The sequence below is a fragment of the Salmo trutta genome, chromosome 14 (genome assembly GCF_901001165.1).
Source record: "Salmo trutta chromosome 14, fSalTru1.1, whole genome shotgun sequence".
NCBI lineage: Eukaryota > Metazoa > Chordata > Actinopteri > Salmoniformes > Salmonidae > Salmo > Salmo trutta.
The window spans coordinates 37307651-37325537 of record NC_042970.1 but is presented as its reverse complement, the minus strand read 5'-3'; the positions used below and the strand labels follow the sequence as shown (position 1 = coordinate 37325537).

Genomic DNA, 17887 nt, shown 5'->3' with positions numbered 1-17887 from the left:
CCTCTCGTGCCTCCCAGATGCCTGAGTGTGTAAATGGAGCCGACTCCCTCTGACCCTGTGAACTGAGCTTATGCAGAAATAGACCCACACAGAGAGCAGGATCGGTTTCCTGCCTGCTCTGATCTGTCAGCCCTGGTAAAGACTAGGGAGGGAGGCCTGAAGAATATATTCTAGTGACAACAGGATTCTCCTCTAGAGAGGGATATGGAAGGCATATAATGGCCGTCGGAGATTAAGCCTAGTCCTGGAATAAAAAACAAGCCCAATGGAGAATCTCCGTTACTCCAGGACCAGGATTAATTGGTGTCTGGAAAACCGGCCTTAAGGGTGTACATAAGCAATAAGGCCCGAGGGAGTGTGGTATATGGCCAATATACCATGGCTAAGGGCTGTTTTTTAAGCACGACACAACACGGAGTGCCTGTATACAGCCCTTAGCTGTGGTATATTGGCTATATACCACAAACAGCAGAGGGGCCATATTGCTATTATAAACCTCTTACCAGTGTAATTAGAGTAGTAAAAATACATGTTTTGTCATACCCATGGTATACGGTATGATATACCATGGCTTTCAGCCAATCAGCATTCAGGGCTCGAACCACCCAGTTTATAATGGTTATCAGAGAGGGTGACATCATAAATGTTTGGTGCCAATTAGGGTGTCAGTTATTGTAGGTCTACTTGTTGTGGGTGTTAGTTAGTGATTGAGATTGACTGGAAGACTCATGATTGCAAATGAAAGTAGTCCCAGAGAAGTCTGTTTAGGGGTAATTTTTCTGTCTTCTCTTTATCCCATATTAAAACACTCAGTAACTTATATTCTAGGTGTGGGTATACCCATATGGGTTTCACCTGCTGTGAGTTTATTTACACATTTGTTGATATTGTTTTTGTTCCTTCTCTCCCTAGGCCAGGTGAACAAATCTTCCCCAAAGAAGCCTCGGAGCCGAAATATCTTCAAAGCGCTCTTCTGTTGCCTCCGAGCACAGGATGCCCCTCAGCCTCCACCCCCTGCCCAGGATATCTTACTTCCTCCTGAGGACAATGGGACGATCGCCAAGGTAACACAAACAGCTGCCCGCCCCCCCGACAAACTGAAAGTTGGGCTGGTTGAGTACACTGATGAGTAGCTTATAGGAAAACCTAGCATTAGTGTAGTAGACCAACTTCTGTCCAAGAGGCTATGGCAAGTAGTGATGCAATTTACATCAGAATTGGTCTTAAAAAGTGGCAAATTTGATGAAATGTCATGTTAGATAAATCAGAGTAAATGGAGAATAAAGGCTAGATGGAGATTTTATAACTTCTCCCTGACAGATAAATTGGTCTTCATGCTCTACATTCTTATTTCCTCAGATTCAGTATTATTCTGTCTGTTTTCACACTGTTCAGTACTCTAGATAAACCATGTAATTACTATATTAAATGGCTAATGTGGCCTAATATGAATCACTATGGCTCTATTAATGTAATTTACCAACTAAAGTAGAGCTGGGCTGATCCATACAGTACAACACTTGTATTTGGGTCAGTGGGTAAGCATAACTTCGTTCCAAATGGCACTCTGTTTTCTGTGTAGTGCACTACTTTGGCTCTGGTCAAAATTAAGGCACTTTTTAGGGTGTAGCTAAATATAATGAAATTATTCAAATGCCACAGTTGAAACTACCACGCTTCCCAGATCTTCCCCCTGTATTTATTTATTTATTAGAACTACTATATATTGTAGGGTATCCAAACAAAACGCATATTTTGACCATGGGTAAAATGTTAATTATATAGATAATCCTCTAAGAAAACCAATGGTCCAAACCTCATATTTCTATCATAATCGGTTCAAAAGTTAGTTTTTGCCCTTGTAAGATGGACAAATAAATGGAGGCCAGAGAAAGAGTGGTCAGAAGTAAAGAAAAATGCACAGCACCATGTCAGCTAGGCTGGATGCTGTGCGAGAGCGATTGAACTCATCATCTTTCATCTCCAATCTGCAGGATATGAAACAATTTAGAGGTAACAGAGATCGATTTTGAGACATGTAGTATTTTCAACCGAGCACTGAGTTTACCGCAAGCTTTTTATTTTCAAAACCTTTTACATTTAATTCATCCCGTGCCATACTTATTTAGATTTTTGCAACCCACGGAAACAACTTGAAGACTACCATCACAACATGTAAAATCCACAAATGGAGCTTCGGTGCTTATTATCGGATGTAATAGGTTACGAAATCCGACTTTTTGGATATTGTTAATGAAATGTTCGATAAATACTCCACTGAACGATTCAGAAACATGAATAATCATATTTGTCATGTTAAATGTATTTTATAACATAAGGAAGTGAAATTTCCTCTCACGTGTGTTTTCACCCACTCTGGGCATAGTTGGTGGACACCCTATATATTGATGACACTGGTTTAATTAACATGTTGGTCAATGGGCTTTTTAAATGTGAGCTGTTTAGACTAAGGCTAACACCTTAAACTCTCCCCCCTGTGCTAACTAAGGCTAACACCTTAAACTCTCCCTTGTGCTAACTAAGGCTAACACCTTAAACTTTCCCTTGTGCTAACTAAGGCTAACACCTTAAACTCTCCCCTGTGCTAAGGCTAACACCTTAAACTCTCCCCTGTGCTAAGGCTAACACCTTAAACTCTCCCTTGTGCTAACTAAGGCTAACACCTTAAACTCTCCGCTGCGCTAACTAAGCACCCTCTTCGACTGATGACGCTTCAACTGTTTACCAAACACATTAGTCAGTAAAAAAAAAAAAAACACCTATCTGTTATGTTTGACTTTATAACATAGATTGCGGAAATTAAGCTACTTTTCTCCCAACGCTAGGCTGTATTAGCCCTGTCCTCAAGCCAATAAAATACTTTGTTGCTGATATGTAGCCTAATGCTTGTTTGTCTTCTACTAGGCACAGTTCAGAACTGTCATGGATATAGGCCTAGAATAGATGTTTGTGTTGAGCCCTGTTGGTGGGTTTGGGATAGATGAGTGGGAGTTGACTCTAGAACATAGTTAATGGTCTTTCATCTCTCTATTCATCTTGATCTACTTCAAAACCTTCGCTACCAGTTTCAAGTACGTAAAGGATAATATCACTGTGGTTTTTGTGGAAGTTAGAACTATACTCAATGGGGTTAAATTAAACTGTCACATTGGGGATGATGCTCAGGCAAATGTTTTGACAGTTTTTTTGTTATTTTGATCCATTATCTTCAGTCATGTTATACACAGCTGTTAAATGCTATTGTATTTGGGATGGAAAAGGAAATTAATTCAGTTTTGCAGGACAGTGCATTGTGCAATAGGATACGTGTCTTCAATTTCTATTGTAGATGGGCCATAGGTTATTTTTCTGAAACTCACATTGAACGTGATTCCTGTATGGAATTGTACCAGAGTCCCAGGTTATTAGATGATGGATTCCCTCTGGAACCTGTCATCAAGTGTGGGGTGTCATGGGTATTCAGGTATTGCAAGGGGTCTGAGAAAATGTTTGTTTTTTAAAATTATTGTTATTTCAATGTTTTTATGAATATTGCTAACAGAATAAACAAATGTTTAAATACATACCTACAGTAGAATAGAGTATAGTAGAATAGAATATATCTTCTTTCTAATAACGCCCACTTTATTTCTTAACTCCTAATATTGAGCATGTTACACTCATTGAAACCAATTACACTCACAGGAGTATCTGCCCTAGGCTTTGAAAAAGCACCCGTGAATAGGCTACCACACAGCTGGTAAGCTTTCTTGACTTGGACATACATTTTTGCCAACACATTGCTTACCTTTGTTTTACCAGCTAAACAGCTTATTTTAGCAAAAATGTTTCTACTTCCTCTTCCAATTATAATGTGGGGAGATCAAAATAATAAAAAAACTATTCACAATCTATTAATTTTAAAATGTTAATTACTTCTCCTTGCCATTCACCTGATAAGACAAGAAAAACTGTTTTGCAAATGTTTGATGGTGTCCCTGACATGCCGGTTTGCCTGGGAGAGGGTCCCTGGGCAAGAAAAGGTTCAACACCTGGTTTGACACAGGGAAAAGTGTAACCTGGTGGACAAACATGTTACTACAGTGCACTCTGAATATAAGAATCCTAGATATAAGAATTAACCTCTTACAGTGGTTTTAACGGTGGGACGGAAGTATTTCTAAACTGTAATCAACAATGTCCACTTTCTTACTGGGTCTTATGTGATTTTTATAGCCAATGTGATTCTTACAAGGCTGGTGCACTGTAATGTGAAAAAGAGAGGAGGATGAGTGCAACATGTAGTGGTGCAGGGTGGGTAATGTGGTTCCTTTTTGACCTTCACAACTTTACCCTGCCTCTACCCGCCTACTCTTCTCCTTACCCTTCTCCCTGTCCCGCCCCTTTCAGGTCCCAGAGACCAGTCTACTGCCAGAGGTAACCCCTGAGGATGAGGGCAAGATATGTGTGGTCATTGACCTGGACGAAACGCTGGTGCACAGCTCCTTCAAGGTAACACACACACACTTAATAAGAAACGGTGCTATTGGAAAACTTTGACCTATTATCTCACCACATATGAAGAATTCCGAGAGATGTTGTTTTGATCCTGTGCAGGCCAGGGCAGATGATCATGCAGTATATACAGTTGAAGCCGGAAGTTTACATACACTTAGGTTGGAGTCATTAAAACTAATTTTTCAACCACTCCACAAATTTCTTGAAAGTAAACTATAGTTTTGGCAAGTCGGTTAGGACATCTACTTTGTGCATGACAGAAGTAATTTTCCAACGATTGTTTACAGACAGATTATTTCATTTATAATTCACTGTATCATAATTCCAGTGGGTCAGAAATGAACATACACTAAATTGACTGTGCCTTTAATTTTAAACAGCTTGGAAAATTCCCAAAAATGATCTCTTGGCTTTAGAAGCTTCTGATAGGCTAATTGACATAATTTGAGTCAATTGGTGGTGTACCTGTGGATGTATTTTAAGGCCTACCTTCAAACTCAGTGCCTCTGTTTGACATCATGGGAAAATCAAAAGAAATCAGCCAAGACCGCAGAAAAACAATTGTAGACCTCCACAAGTCTGGTTCATCCTTGGGAGCAATTTCCAAATGCCTGAAGGTCCCACGTTCATCTGTACAACAATAGTACGCAAGTATAAACACCATGGGACCACGCAGCCGTCATACCGCTCAGGAAGGAGATGTGTTCTGTCTCCTAGAGATGAACAGACTTTGGTGCGAAAAATGCAAATCAATCCCAAAACAACAGCAAAGGACCTTGTGAAGATTCTGGAGGAAACCGATACAAAAGTATCTATATCCACAGTAAAACGAGTCCTACATTGACATAACCTGAAAAGCCACTCAGTAAGAAGAAGCCACTGCTCCAAAACCGCCATAAAAAAGCCAGACTACGGTTTGCAACTGCACATGGGGACAAAGATCGTACTTTTTGGAGAAATGTCCTCTGGTCTGATGAAACAAAAATAGAACTGTTTAGCCATAATGACCATTGTTATGTTTGGAGGAAAAAGGGAGGCTTGCAAGCCGAAGAACACCATCCCAACCGTGAAGCACGGGGGGTGGCAGCATCATGTTGTGTGGGTGCTTTGCTGCAGGAGGGACTGGTGCACTTCACAAAATAGATGGCATCATGAGGTAGGAAAATGATGTGGCTATATTGAAGCAACATCTCAAGACATCAGTCAGGAAGTTAAAGCTTGGTTGCAAATGGGTCTTCTAAATGGACAATGACCCCAAGCATACTTCCAAAGTTGTGGCAAAATGGCCACAAAGTCAAGGTATTGGAGTGGCCATCACTGAGCCCTGACCTCAATCCTATAGAACATTTGTGGGCAGAACTGAAAAAATGTGTGCGAGCAAGGAGGCCTACAAACCTGACTCAGTTATACCAGCTCTGTCAGGAGGAATGGGCCAAATTTCACCCAACTTATTGTGGGAAGCTTGTGGAAGGCTACCCGAAACGTTTGACCCAAGTTAAACAATTTAAAGGTAATGCTACCAAACACTAATTGAGTGTATGTAAACTTCTGACCCACTGGGAATGTGATGAACGGAATGAAAGCTGAAATAAATTATTCTCTCTACTATTATTCTGACATTTCACATTCTTAAAATAAAGTGGTGATCCTAACTGACGTAAGATAGGGAATTTTTTCTAGGATAAAATTTCAGGAGTTGTGAAAAACTGAGTTTAAATGTATTTGGCTAAGGTGTATGTAAACTTCCAACTTCAACTGTAACTCATACTTCTTGTTTGCAACAACAGGTTGTATTCTCGTGGCTCAGTTGGTAGAGCATTGCGCTTGTAACGCCAACGTTGTGAGTTCGATTCCCACGGCGGGCCTGTACGAAAATGTGTGCTCTCACTACTAGTGATGCACCGATATGACATTTTTGGCCAATACCGATATCCAATATTTTCCTTGCCAAAAAAACGATGCTGATAACCGATATTTAACATTTTAGCAGCCTTTCAGGCATTCTAGTGCAGTTAAATATACTGCTCAAGAAAATAAAGGTAACACTTAAACAACACATCCTAGATCTGAATGAAAGAAATAATCTTATTAAATACATTTTTCTTTACATAGTTGAATGTGCTGACAACAAAATCACACAAAAATAATCAATGGAAATCCAATTTATCCAACCCATGGAGGCCTGGATTTGGAGTCACACTCAAAATTAAAGTGGAAAACCACACTACAGGCTGATCCAACTTTGATGTAATGTCCTTAAAACAAGTCAAAATGAGGCTCAGTAGTGTGTGTGGCCTCCACGTGCCTGTATGACCCCCCTACAACGCCTGGGCATGCTCCTGATGAGGTGGCGGATGGTCTCCTGAGGGATCTCCTCCCAGACCTGGACTAAAGCATCCGCCAACTCCTGGACAGTCTGTGGTGCAACGTGGCGTAGGTGGATGGAGCGAGACATGATGTCCCAGATGTGCTCAATTGGATTCAGGTCTGGGGAACGGACGGGCCAGTCCATAGCATCAATGCCTTCCTCTTGCAGGAACTGCTGAACACTCCAGCCACATGAGGTCTAGCATTGTCTTTCATTAGGAGGAACCCAGGGCCAACCGCACCAGCATATGGTCTCACAAGGGGTCTGAGGATCTCATCTCGGTACCTAATGGCAGTCAGGCTACCTCTGGCGAGCACATGGGGGGCTGTGCGGCCCCCCAAAGAAATGCCAACCCACACCATGACTGACCCACCGCCAAACCGGTCATGCTGGAGGATGTTGCAGGCAGCAGAACGTTCTCCACGGCGTCTCCAGACTCTGTCACGTCTGTCACATGTGCTCAGTGTGAACCTGCTTTCATCTGTGAAGAGCACAGGGCGCCAGTGGCGAATTTGCCAATCTTGGTGTTCTCTGGCAAATGCCAAACGTCCTGCACGGTGTTAGGCTGTAAGCCCAACCCCCACATGTGGACGTCGGGCCCTCATACCACCCTCATGGAGTCTGTTTCTGACCGTTTGAGCAGACACATGCACATTTGTGGCCTGCTGGAGGTCATTTTGCAGGGCTCTGGCAGTGCTCCTCCTTGCACAAAGGCGGAGGTAGCGGTCCTGCTGCTGGGTTGTTGCCCTCCTACGGCCTCCTCCACATCTTCTGATGTACTGGCCTGTCTCCTGGTAGCGCCTCCATGCTCTGGACACTACGCTGACAGACACAGCAAACCTTCTTGCCACAGCTCGCATTGATGTGCCATCCTGGATGAGCTGCACTACCTGAGCCACTTGTGTGGGTTGTAGACTTCGTCTCATGGTACCACTAGAGTAAAAGCACCGCCAGCATTCAAAAGGGACCAAAACATCAGCCAGGAAGCATAGGAACTGAGAAGTGGTCTGTGGTCCCCACCTGCAGAACCACTCCTTTATTGGGGGTGTCTTGCTAATTGCCTATAATTTCCACCTGTTGTCTATTCCATTTGCACAACAGCATGTGAAATTTATTGTCAGTGTTGCTTCCTAAGTGGACAGTTTGATTTCACAGAAGTGTGATTGACTTGGAGTTACATTGTGTTGTTTAAGTGTTCCCTTTATTTTTTTGAGCAGTGTAGTTAACAGACATGGACGCAGAGGTCTAAGGCACTGCATCTCAGTGCCAGAGGCGTCACTCCAGTCCCTGGTTCGAATCCAGGCTGTATCACATTGTAAGTCCTTGCATCCATAACTGTTTATGAATTTGAGTGGTTACATTTCTCCAGCCTCATCCCTCATTTTTTTACCTAAACGGGTGTGTGGAAAGCGCTTTGTTATTGTTTTTTGCTGCTGACAGGTGGCCTAGTGGTTAGAGCGTTGGGCCAGTATCCGAAAGGTTGCTAGCTCGAATCCCCGAGTGGACAAGGTAAAAATCTGTCGTTCTGCCCCTGAACAAAGCAATTAACCAACTGTTCCTAGGCCGTCATTGTAAATAAGAATTTGTTCTTAACTGACTTGCCTAGTTAAGTTAAATAAAATGTTAAAATCCGCCCGTGATTGGGAGTCGGCTCACAATTGGCGGCTCACAATTGGCGGCTCACAATTGGCCCAGCGTCGTCCGGGCCGTCATTGTGAAAAATAATTTGTTCTTAACTGACTTGCCTAGTTAAATAAAGGTTACGCACACCATACTGACCAATAATGTATTTTGTTGGCATTTACGTATGTTCCCATTACCAGAAAAACATAATCAAAACCTATTTCTTTCACTTACTTGATGTGCTGTTTCGTTGTTCATTTGTTCAGTCGTTTCATTCTCAACCAGGATTTCTATGGAATGCCGTTTGGGTCTTTGCGTGTCTTATTTGATTCTTATTTGATTAATGGTGGTCGGACCATCTATGTGAAGCTAGCCACAATAAGGATTAGCCACATCAGTGGACTTTGAGGTTAGCCTTCAAAATAAAAGTATGGCATAATTCTACTATTTGTATTCATTTGCATCACTGTCAATGACATACTTTTATTTTGAAGGCAAACCGCAAATTCCACTATTGTGCCTAATCCTTACTGTGGCTAGCTTCACAACACAGAACCCGGTCCAGTTGAGCCTCACTAGCCAGATGAAGCTAGCTGACTGCTTATAACGTTAGCTTTGGGCAACAGGGTTAAGTAGCTGGCTAGCTATTTATTTTCATGAACTGAAGTTCAATTTCAATAGGCAAACAACAAGTGGCAACCTTGCTAATACTTATAAGGTTTCCTAAATCATTGCTAAGAATAATGAAAATGACTGCAGTTTCTACTGGTCATTGTTTTCAGGCTGGTTGTATTGGTGCTAGCTAGGTACCAAGCTAAAGCTAGCTACCCTAGAAGTTTCAGTCGAACAAATTATGCTTTATTACCAACGCGGTATTGTAAACACATCGTTTGTGTCCGCTGTTTGCTTGTTTGTAGACTTTTTTGTACAGCTTAGACAGTGCTACTGTATCTTTTTTGACACGCAAAGACTCAAACGGCGTTCCATAGTATGTATGTTGTGAAGCTAATAGCAGTGACGCTATTACTGTGTAACTCCGGTAGGGCAACATCTGAAAAATAGCACACTTAGTAGTGTGTACAAATGCTCGACCAGTCAGCAAAAGCCAACATCACCCACGACAGAGAACGGTTGATTATCAAGGGCAATGAATTCCATTATCTTAGCTTTAATGGATTTCACCTTTGAGTTGTCTTGCTGAAATGTTCTTACTCTTTCAAATGACTGCTCGTCTTGTTGACTGCTCGATCCACACAGCAGACATTCTGTGGGCTAGGTTAGGAATGCTGTTTTGCACGTGGAGCGCAAAATTTTACGTTGCATTATTACATCATGTACCTATATAGGTATGCACGGTAGCTTTGACATCGGTTTTTGACATCGGGCCGATACCGATTTTTGGCATTTTTGGCTAATATCGGCCGATTCCGATATGTTCACCGATATATTGTGCATCCCTACTCACTACTGTAAGTTGCTCTGTATAAGAGTGTCTACTAAATGACTAAAATGTAATCATTTGATTTAGACCTCTTGTTTGTGGTCATCTCACTTGTAGATCCCCCTATAAGTCTGTGTGTCATATGTAGTAATGGACAGCTGTTAGCTGGATCAGGTAGCTCATTACACTGGCTGGGAGAGTGAAAGAGGAGATGGTGATGCTGTAAACACATTCATCAACAAAACATTGGTCACTGGCAAAGAGACCACTGTTGCACATATCCCCCCTAGTTTACATGTTTCTCTTGATTGGGCATGATTTCAACTGCTTTTGGTGGGGGGGAGTGCTTTGTTTTTTTCCTCATTTAAAACTTGACTATGATTTTAGATGCGTTTTTATCAGACTATATCATCTCTGTTAGCCCGGAATTAAAACCTTGTGTTAGTTGGTCAGCTGTGTGATTTAACTTTTGTGTTTTACTTGTTAGAAATTAAGAGTTCTGACAAAAACAAAGTCTCCACCCTCACAAAAGGAAACTCTCAGTCAAAGCCCCTCCTCTTCTGGTCCGTGTGGGCACACACACAAAGCACTCAAGGCGAAGCTGCTCAGATCTCACGCATCCCATTCAGTCCTGGCAGATTCTCTCGGTCTACACGCAGAATCTGCTCACTGGAGATTACAGAATATCTAACTTTTGTAGTTAATGTATACTTTTGTCTTTTTGCATTTCACTGCAACTGGTTTTATTGGATTTGAAAACTGATTATGGTAAATGGTTGTCCTTTTCTGATCCTGTAGCCCATCAGTAATGCTGACTTCATTGTACCTGTGGAGATTGAAGGAACAACACACCAGGTAACTTACAATGACTATGACATTCAGATCAACACACATGTATTGTGTGTATATACTCCATCGGACAAATTCAAATAATCAGCCTCCCAGTGTTTATGTTTAGCTATTGCAGCCCATTAGAGAAGTACAACTGCTTCGGAAATTGAACACATTTAACGTTAGTACATGAAATCAAATTTGAAATCAAAAGTGTTGTATAAATGTGTTCTTTTCCATGATCAAGATGGATTTACTTTGTAGTTATTGTAGAAGTCATAGCTACATATGTATCAATTGTAAAACTGTTAAAGCTGTATAGTACAGTTAAGCCAGGGGTCAGCGAGGGCTCCCTCACCCCACAATGGCCTCCTCGCCGTGGGACACTAGCCAAAGCTCTCTGGCTTCGGCCTGATTCAAGTAATCCAGGATAGGCTGGTTCCCGCCAGCACGGCCTATTCTCGATTACTTGTTTCAGGAGGCGGCTGCCAACTTCCAACACACCCTCTGGAACGACCACACCGACAGACGCTTGGACGCATTCCCTGACCCACAGACGGAATGAGTAGGAAAAAGCAGGCAGACCAAACAGGGAGGCAGGCCTCCATTGTATTCAGTAAATGTTTAACCCTTTTTTAACCTTCCTGTTCAGTTTTTTTTATATGTTGGCTTTCTTTTCTTTTCTAAAATGTTGAACCAGGTTGTTGAATGGATGAAAGATGGATCCACTTGTGCTCACTAGCCTCTGTTTTCTTTTCACTGTTGCCTTTTCAGTTAGCCAACACATTAAGCTTGTTAAGCCAGGTGAGTCAACTCTGTAGCCAGTGAATAACTTTGATCAGATTGCAGATCAATAGATACTGTGGTCCTTACGGACTGGAGTTGTGTGAAGTTGCTCCAGTCAGTTAGTTAGTCCATAGACTAGTGTTCATAGATGGTCGCTGCTAGATAGCTGTATTTGATTCTCCTAGCCAGATGCTTATAACCGTGCTGTGATGTGTCCCAGGTTTTTGTCCTGAAGAGGCCACATGTAGACGAGTTCCTCCAAAGGATGGGAGAGCTGTTTGAGTGTGTTCTCTTCACTGCAAGTCTTGCAAAGGTAACATTGCTTTTACTGTTTTGGAAAATTAACTGGTGCTTATACCATTTGCTCCACCTGGTGGCGATGAGATATAGCTCTTGAAAACGTAGCAATTCCAGCATTGTTAAAGGGATACTTCTGTTTTTTGGCAATGAGGCCCTTTATCTACTTCCCCAGAGTTGGATGAACTTGTGGATACCAATTTTAAGTCTCTGTCCAGTATGAAGGAAGTTAGAGGTAATGTTGCGAGCCAATGCTAACTAGCGTTAGTTAGTTAGCAATTGCGCTTGTGCTAGTTAGCAATTAACTTCAAACTGCCGCAGAGACATAAAAATGGTATCCTCGAGTTCATCCAACTCTGTGGAAGTAGATAAATGGCCTCATTGCCAAAATCCCAAAGTATCCCTTCAACTCGTCTGTACCACCCAACATACCACTCTCCCCATACATCCTACTCTCTGTCCTACTCTCATACCACTCTCCCCATACATCCTACTCTCTGTCCTACTCTCATACCACTCTCCCCATACATCCTACTCTCTGTCCTACTCTCATACCACTCTCCCCATACATCCTACTCTCTGTCCTACTCTCATACCACTCTCCCCATACATCCTACTCTCTGTCCTACTCTCATACCACTCTCCCCATACATCCTACTCTCTGTCCTACTCTCATACCACTCTCCCCATACATCCTACTCTCTGTCCTACTCTCATACCACTCTCCCCATACATCCTACTCTCTGTCCTACTCTCATACCACTCTCCCCATACATCCTACTCTCTGTCCTACTCTCATACCACTCTCCCCATACATCCTACTCTCTGTCCTACTCTCATACCACTCTCCCCATACATCCTACTCTCTGTCCTACTCTCATACCACTCTCCCCATACATCCTACTCTCTGTCCTACTCTCATACCACTCTCCCCATACATCCTACTCTCTGTCCTACTCTCATACCACTCTCCCCATACATCCTACTCTCTGTCCTACTCTCATACCACTCTCCCCATACATCCTACTCTCTGTCCTACTCTCATACCACTCTCCCCATACATCCTACTCTCTGTCCTACTCTCATACCACTCTCCCCATACATCCTACTCTCTGTCCTACTCTCATACCACTCTCCCCATACATCCTACTCTCTGTCCTACTCTCATACCACTCTCCCCATACATCCTACTCTCTGTCCTACTCTCATACCACTCTCCCCATACATCCTACTCTCTGTCCTACTCTCATACCACTCTCCCCATACATCCTACTCTCTGTCCTACTCTCATACCACTCTCCCCATACATCCTACTCTCTGCCCTCTCTACCTTTCTTTTTCTCTCCATCTCCTTCCCCCGTCTCCCCTGCAGTATGCAGACCCAGTGACCGACCTTCTAGATCAGTGTGGTGTGTTCCGGACGCGTCTCTTTCGGGAGTCCTGTGTGTTCCATCAGGGCTGCTATGTCAAGGACCTGAGCCGCCTGGGCCGCCAGCTCAACAAGACCCTCATCCTGGACAACTCCCCCGCCTCCTACATCTTCCACCCTGAGAATGCTGTGAGTGCTGCTGTCCAGCCTGAGCTTTACTGTCTCACCAAAGGCCTTACAGGCCTGTCCCAATGTAGAATCACTGAGGTGATCTTCTAGTTTAAGCAAGGAGCTATTTGATGCCATCATGCCCGTTTTTTTATTTTCTGAATGTGTGTTTTAAACTGTGGAAATCACTGAAAAGTTTATTTCCTTAATTAATAGCCTAATTTCTCTAAAATGTCAAATGTTTTAATCTATGTGTGTGTCCTCAGGTGCCTGTGGTGTCCTGGTTTGACGACCTGGAGGACACAGAGCTGCTGAGCCTCCTGCCCGTCTTTGAAGAGCTGAGTGAGGCGGAAGACGTCTATGCCAAACTGCAGCAGCTACGGGCCCCCTGACACGACACACCCCCTCTTACAAGCCAGAATCTCCCCCTCCCAGCCAGACCACACCCATCAACCGATGGAAAAAGACCAAACCTTACTTACATACACACACTGTGTGCGGTGTTAGTATCCTAGACACACACTCGGCAGTGTGTTTGTTTGGCCCCTGAACTGTGTGTCTGGACGGCTGTCCACTGTTCCTACTATCCTCCTCCTCAGTATGTTAGCTGGTGCTGCAAAACTGCTGTTCTGGAAAAAATCCAACAAACACAATGCAAAGTGGCTCACTCTTTTCTAATTTTAAATGTACTCAAACACAAAGTAGTACTCCAATCATTTAAACGGACTGGCCAGATCTTTGTTTCTCCAAAAACGAGACTTAGATTTTATAGTACTAATTGCGACACAAAACAATTGACTGTACACACAACCTCTCTGCTTCGACAATAATCTCTGTACAAACACTTTGAAGGGGGACTCTAAAGCATTGCAAGGAAACTACAAAAACCACATAGTGATTTTAATTTCCATTTCTTAGTACAACAGCCTGTATAAAGGCGGTTTTTAAGGAAGTTTCTCCTGAATGGATTGAGTCCTTCAGGAAATTAATTTTAAAAGCTAAACCCAGTGGTCTTTCTGATCCAAGGCCAGCATGACATGACATGACATGACATTACAGTGCATGACATGACATGACATATGTCATGACCTCATTTGAGCAGACCTTACATGGGGAGCAAGGGATCTCCATCTTTGTGCCTTCTGAAAAGAAACATTTATTAAATCTGTTTTGGTTTTGTTTTTAAAGAAAGAAAAAATTGCGTTCCTTCCAGAACATTGTTCTTTTTCAATTGTTAGGTTTTCTATACATTTTTAAGATGTCTTTTAAATGTTTGATATGGTAAGAAGTGTAGATGACTTTTGTAATGTCTTGGATGTTGAGGAAGAACAGCCATACGTTAACAGCCTCTGTGTATGTTGTATTTACATGAAATCCTCCATTCTCATTAGCTGAAGATAACCTAATCCTCGGCCAATAGGGACCATTACAAACCAAGGGTCACACCATCGTGTAAAGGCAGGGCTGTAACATAAACCCTGCCTCTTTATGCAGATTCACCCTGAGATGCTTCAGGTACAGGACACTTGAGCTGGTTTCCCAACATTTTTGGAACCCTCTTTTAAAAAAAATGCCCTTTGAACAGACTAATTTAGACTTTAAAGTTCGGTAGCAAATTTGGAGTGATTCTCTGCTGGTGTTTAGTCTGCTAAGGATGCCATATTGGTTAAACCGAGGCCTTTTTGTTACATTTTGTGTCAAACCTTCTGGGTGCCATATTTGGGTCACGTGAGGGACTTGTGATAAGTAGGCTGCTAAGAGTGAACACAATGCACACTAGTTTACCCCCTACCGGTTGCCCTTTATCCATAATTTGCCAAGTCATTTCCACTCAACTTTTACTATTTTAAAATGTATCCTATTTAAGGTCAGATATTTCGGTTTGTAAAAAAACGACATTACTGAGAAGTAAAAGTATGTGTTTTACAAATTCTCTTTGCGTTATTGCCTGTTCTAGAAGTTCTACAGTACTATCACTGACATCTTAGGTGTTGTACACATTGTGGGGTGGCAGTGGTTTTGTGGTGGCAAAAGCTGGATTGATTTAGCAAGATATGTTCTATTGCTCAAATTGTAACTGTAAGCACACACAGACATGCCCAATCCTGACTAGCCACTGTATCCCAAAGAGATTTGTTTTGTGGTTGTTTTATTCACAAGATAAAGCACCGCCATATACTATTACACTCTATGAAGTGCCTAAGGTTTCTTTCTGCGTTGAAAGCTTTGGAATAAAGCATCAAGGGTCTCCATCATCCCCCTTTTTCATTTTACAATTTTACAACTGATGACCTGTCTCTAGTGTTGGTCTGAAATTGAGTAATCAACAAATCGCTCTTTGCCAAGTGATCCTACTCCGCTGTTTCATTGGGATTCAAAGAAAGGGCAGTGTGTTTTAATGTTGTGGACCCCACATCCATACTGTCAGAGTAATGTATTTACTCCATGTTTGTCATGTGTTCTGTAGATATTTATAAGCGTGTTAATCCCTGGCTGCATTGCAAATGGCACTCTATTCTATATATAGTGCACTACCTTTGACCAGAACTATGGGCTTTGGTCAAAAGTAAAAAAGGTTTTATTGTCACATACACCGGATAGGTACAGTGAAATGTGTTGTTTTACAAGGTCAGCCATAGTTGTACGGTGCTCCTGGAGCAAATTAGGGTTAAGTGCCTTACTCAAAGGCACATCGACAAATTTCTCGCATTGCCGGTTCGGGTATTCGAACCAACAACCTTTCAGTGACTGGCCTAACGCTCTAACCGCTTGGCAGTGCACTATATAGGGAATAGATTGCCTTTTGGGACGCACAAGAATCCTCTTCTTTTGTCAGTTGATTAGGATGTTAAGTTTTGTCTTCTGGTGGTGGGATGTGGTGGAGGGTGCACAAGGTGTGACCTGACTGTGTTATTGTTATGTCTGAAACACGAAAGGTAAAGTGGGGTCATAGACATCAGTATTTACCAAAGCTCAACACTTTTATTTTGTGGAGGTGGGTTGTAGGAGGGGAGGGGTGGGGGCACCAAATATTCACACTACAATTTTAATTAAAGCATTCTTGCGTCAGTTTCCCTTCTTCTAGTCAAAAGAACCAGTCTTGTTGCATTAAACATGCAGCACTTCACTCTCAGTAATGGTGAATAGGTAAAAGAGGCCTACATGATACCTGCTATATTCAGTCAAAATGTCTGCTGACATGAAATTACTAAATGTAGTGAAAGATATTGACATTCAAATCAGAGGTGACATGTCAAACCCTAATTACAGTCATGTTATGGATCATGGTTTCAGGAGAAAGTTTATCGTCTATGATTGTGAGGTAATATGTAACGTCTATGAAATGCATGCTATGGCCCTCAACAAATGCGACTTCAGAAATGTCCTGTGTTTGATTCAAATATAGTTTACTCTTAAGTGAGAAATAAATACAAGATTTCATGATCCCATTGTTCCTATGCATCGGAATGATGCAATTATAATTGAAATCGTACTATTGATTTTATCTTCCACATATACATTTTATTTTCTCAAAGTCCTGGAGAGAAAGAATGTAAAGAACTGGAGTGTTATGTCCATGAAATTAGTTTGTCCTAAACAGTCCAATTGTAAAAAGAATAAAAGTAAATCATTCTTGGTACTTGGTAATTCTTTTCTTTTTTATATGAAATATTACAAACAAATAATGGATTGAAATATAGCTCTAAAAAGCTTTGTGTTCTCTTGTTTTGGACATGAATTATTCCTATTCTGATTATTTTGTCATTTCCAACATATATGGAGATCTTTCTGCAATCTCTTTATTTTAAGTGTTCAGTTGGTTTACTTACTGTGCGGCTTCTTAGATGCCAACCAACGGTCAGAACAAAATGAGGTATGATTCAGAGGGTACAATCTATTGATGCCTGTATGTCTATTGATCAATCTATTGAATAGATTGTCATGGTGACCAATGTAGTATTTTCTGATAAGTGATGAAAACAATTTCAGCAAGTAAGTTCTGTTTGGATCAAATTATTTTCCCATTTTAGATTTTTTTGTTAACTGGACTCTTTAATGGGTTGATTGTGTGGTTGGGTCAGGATTTGTGTACCATGAACAAACTGCTGATTTTACACAGAAACTATGCAGAAGGAGTTACAGAAATACATACAGTATAATGCAAAAATGATCAACCCACTGGGCACAGACGTCAATTCCACATTGGTTCAATGTAATTTTGTTGAAATTACATGGAAACAACGTTGATTCAACCAGTATGTGCCCAGTGGGAACTTTACTCCTGAAAATATGTTTTTTACAGCTATTTTCTGAAAACTTTAACGTAAGATTCCTGCATTATATTTTTTGGGGCTTTTTTGTTAAACTAGCAATTCTGAAAATTGTTTTTCAAAGATGGAATAAAAACATTGATTATAGTGAGTTTGTCTACTGTAGTGTATATATGTCCGCATTTCCAGAGAGCAGTAACACATTCATTCACCTT

The 17887-nt window shown here is 41.7% G+C and overlaps 1 protein-coding gene across 1 annotated transcript in view; it reads left to right on the top strand.

Moving 5' to 3' along the window:
- LOC115207974 (carboxy-terminal domain RNA polymerase II polypeptide A small phosphatase 2) overlaps nucleotides 1-17823 on the top strand; it is a 43924-nt gene extending 26101 nt beyond the window's left edge. The window contains exons 2-7 of the mRNA XM_029775635.1: nucleotides 913-1064; nucleotides 4411-4512; nucleotides 10749-10805; nucleotides 11788-11880; nucleotides 13237-13422; nucleotides 13668-17823. Coding sequence (XP_029631495.1) covers nucleotides 913-1064; nucleotides 4411-4512; nucleotides 10749-10805; nucleotides 11788-11880; nucleotides 13237-13422; nucleotides 13668-13793 — 716 coding nt within the window. The 3' untranslated portion in view covers nucleotides 13794-17823. The remainder of the gene's footprint in view (nucleotides 1-912; nucleotides 1065-4410; nucleotides 4513-10748; nucleotides 10806-11787; nucleotides 11881-13236; nucleotides 13423-13667) is intronic.
- The last annotated feature ends 64 nt before the right edge of the window (nucleotides 17824-17887 follow it).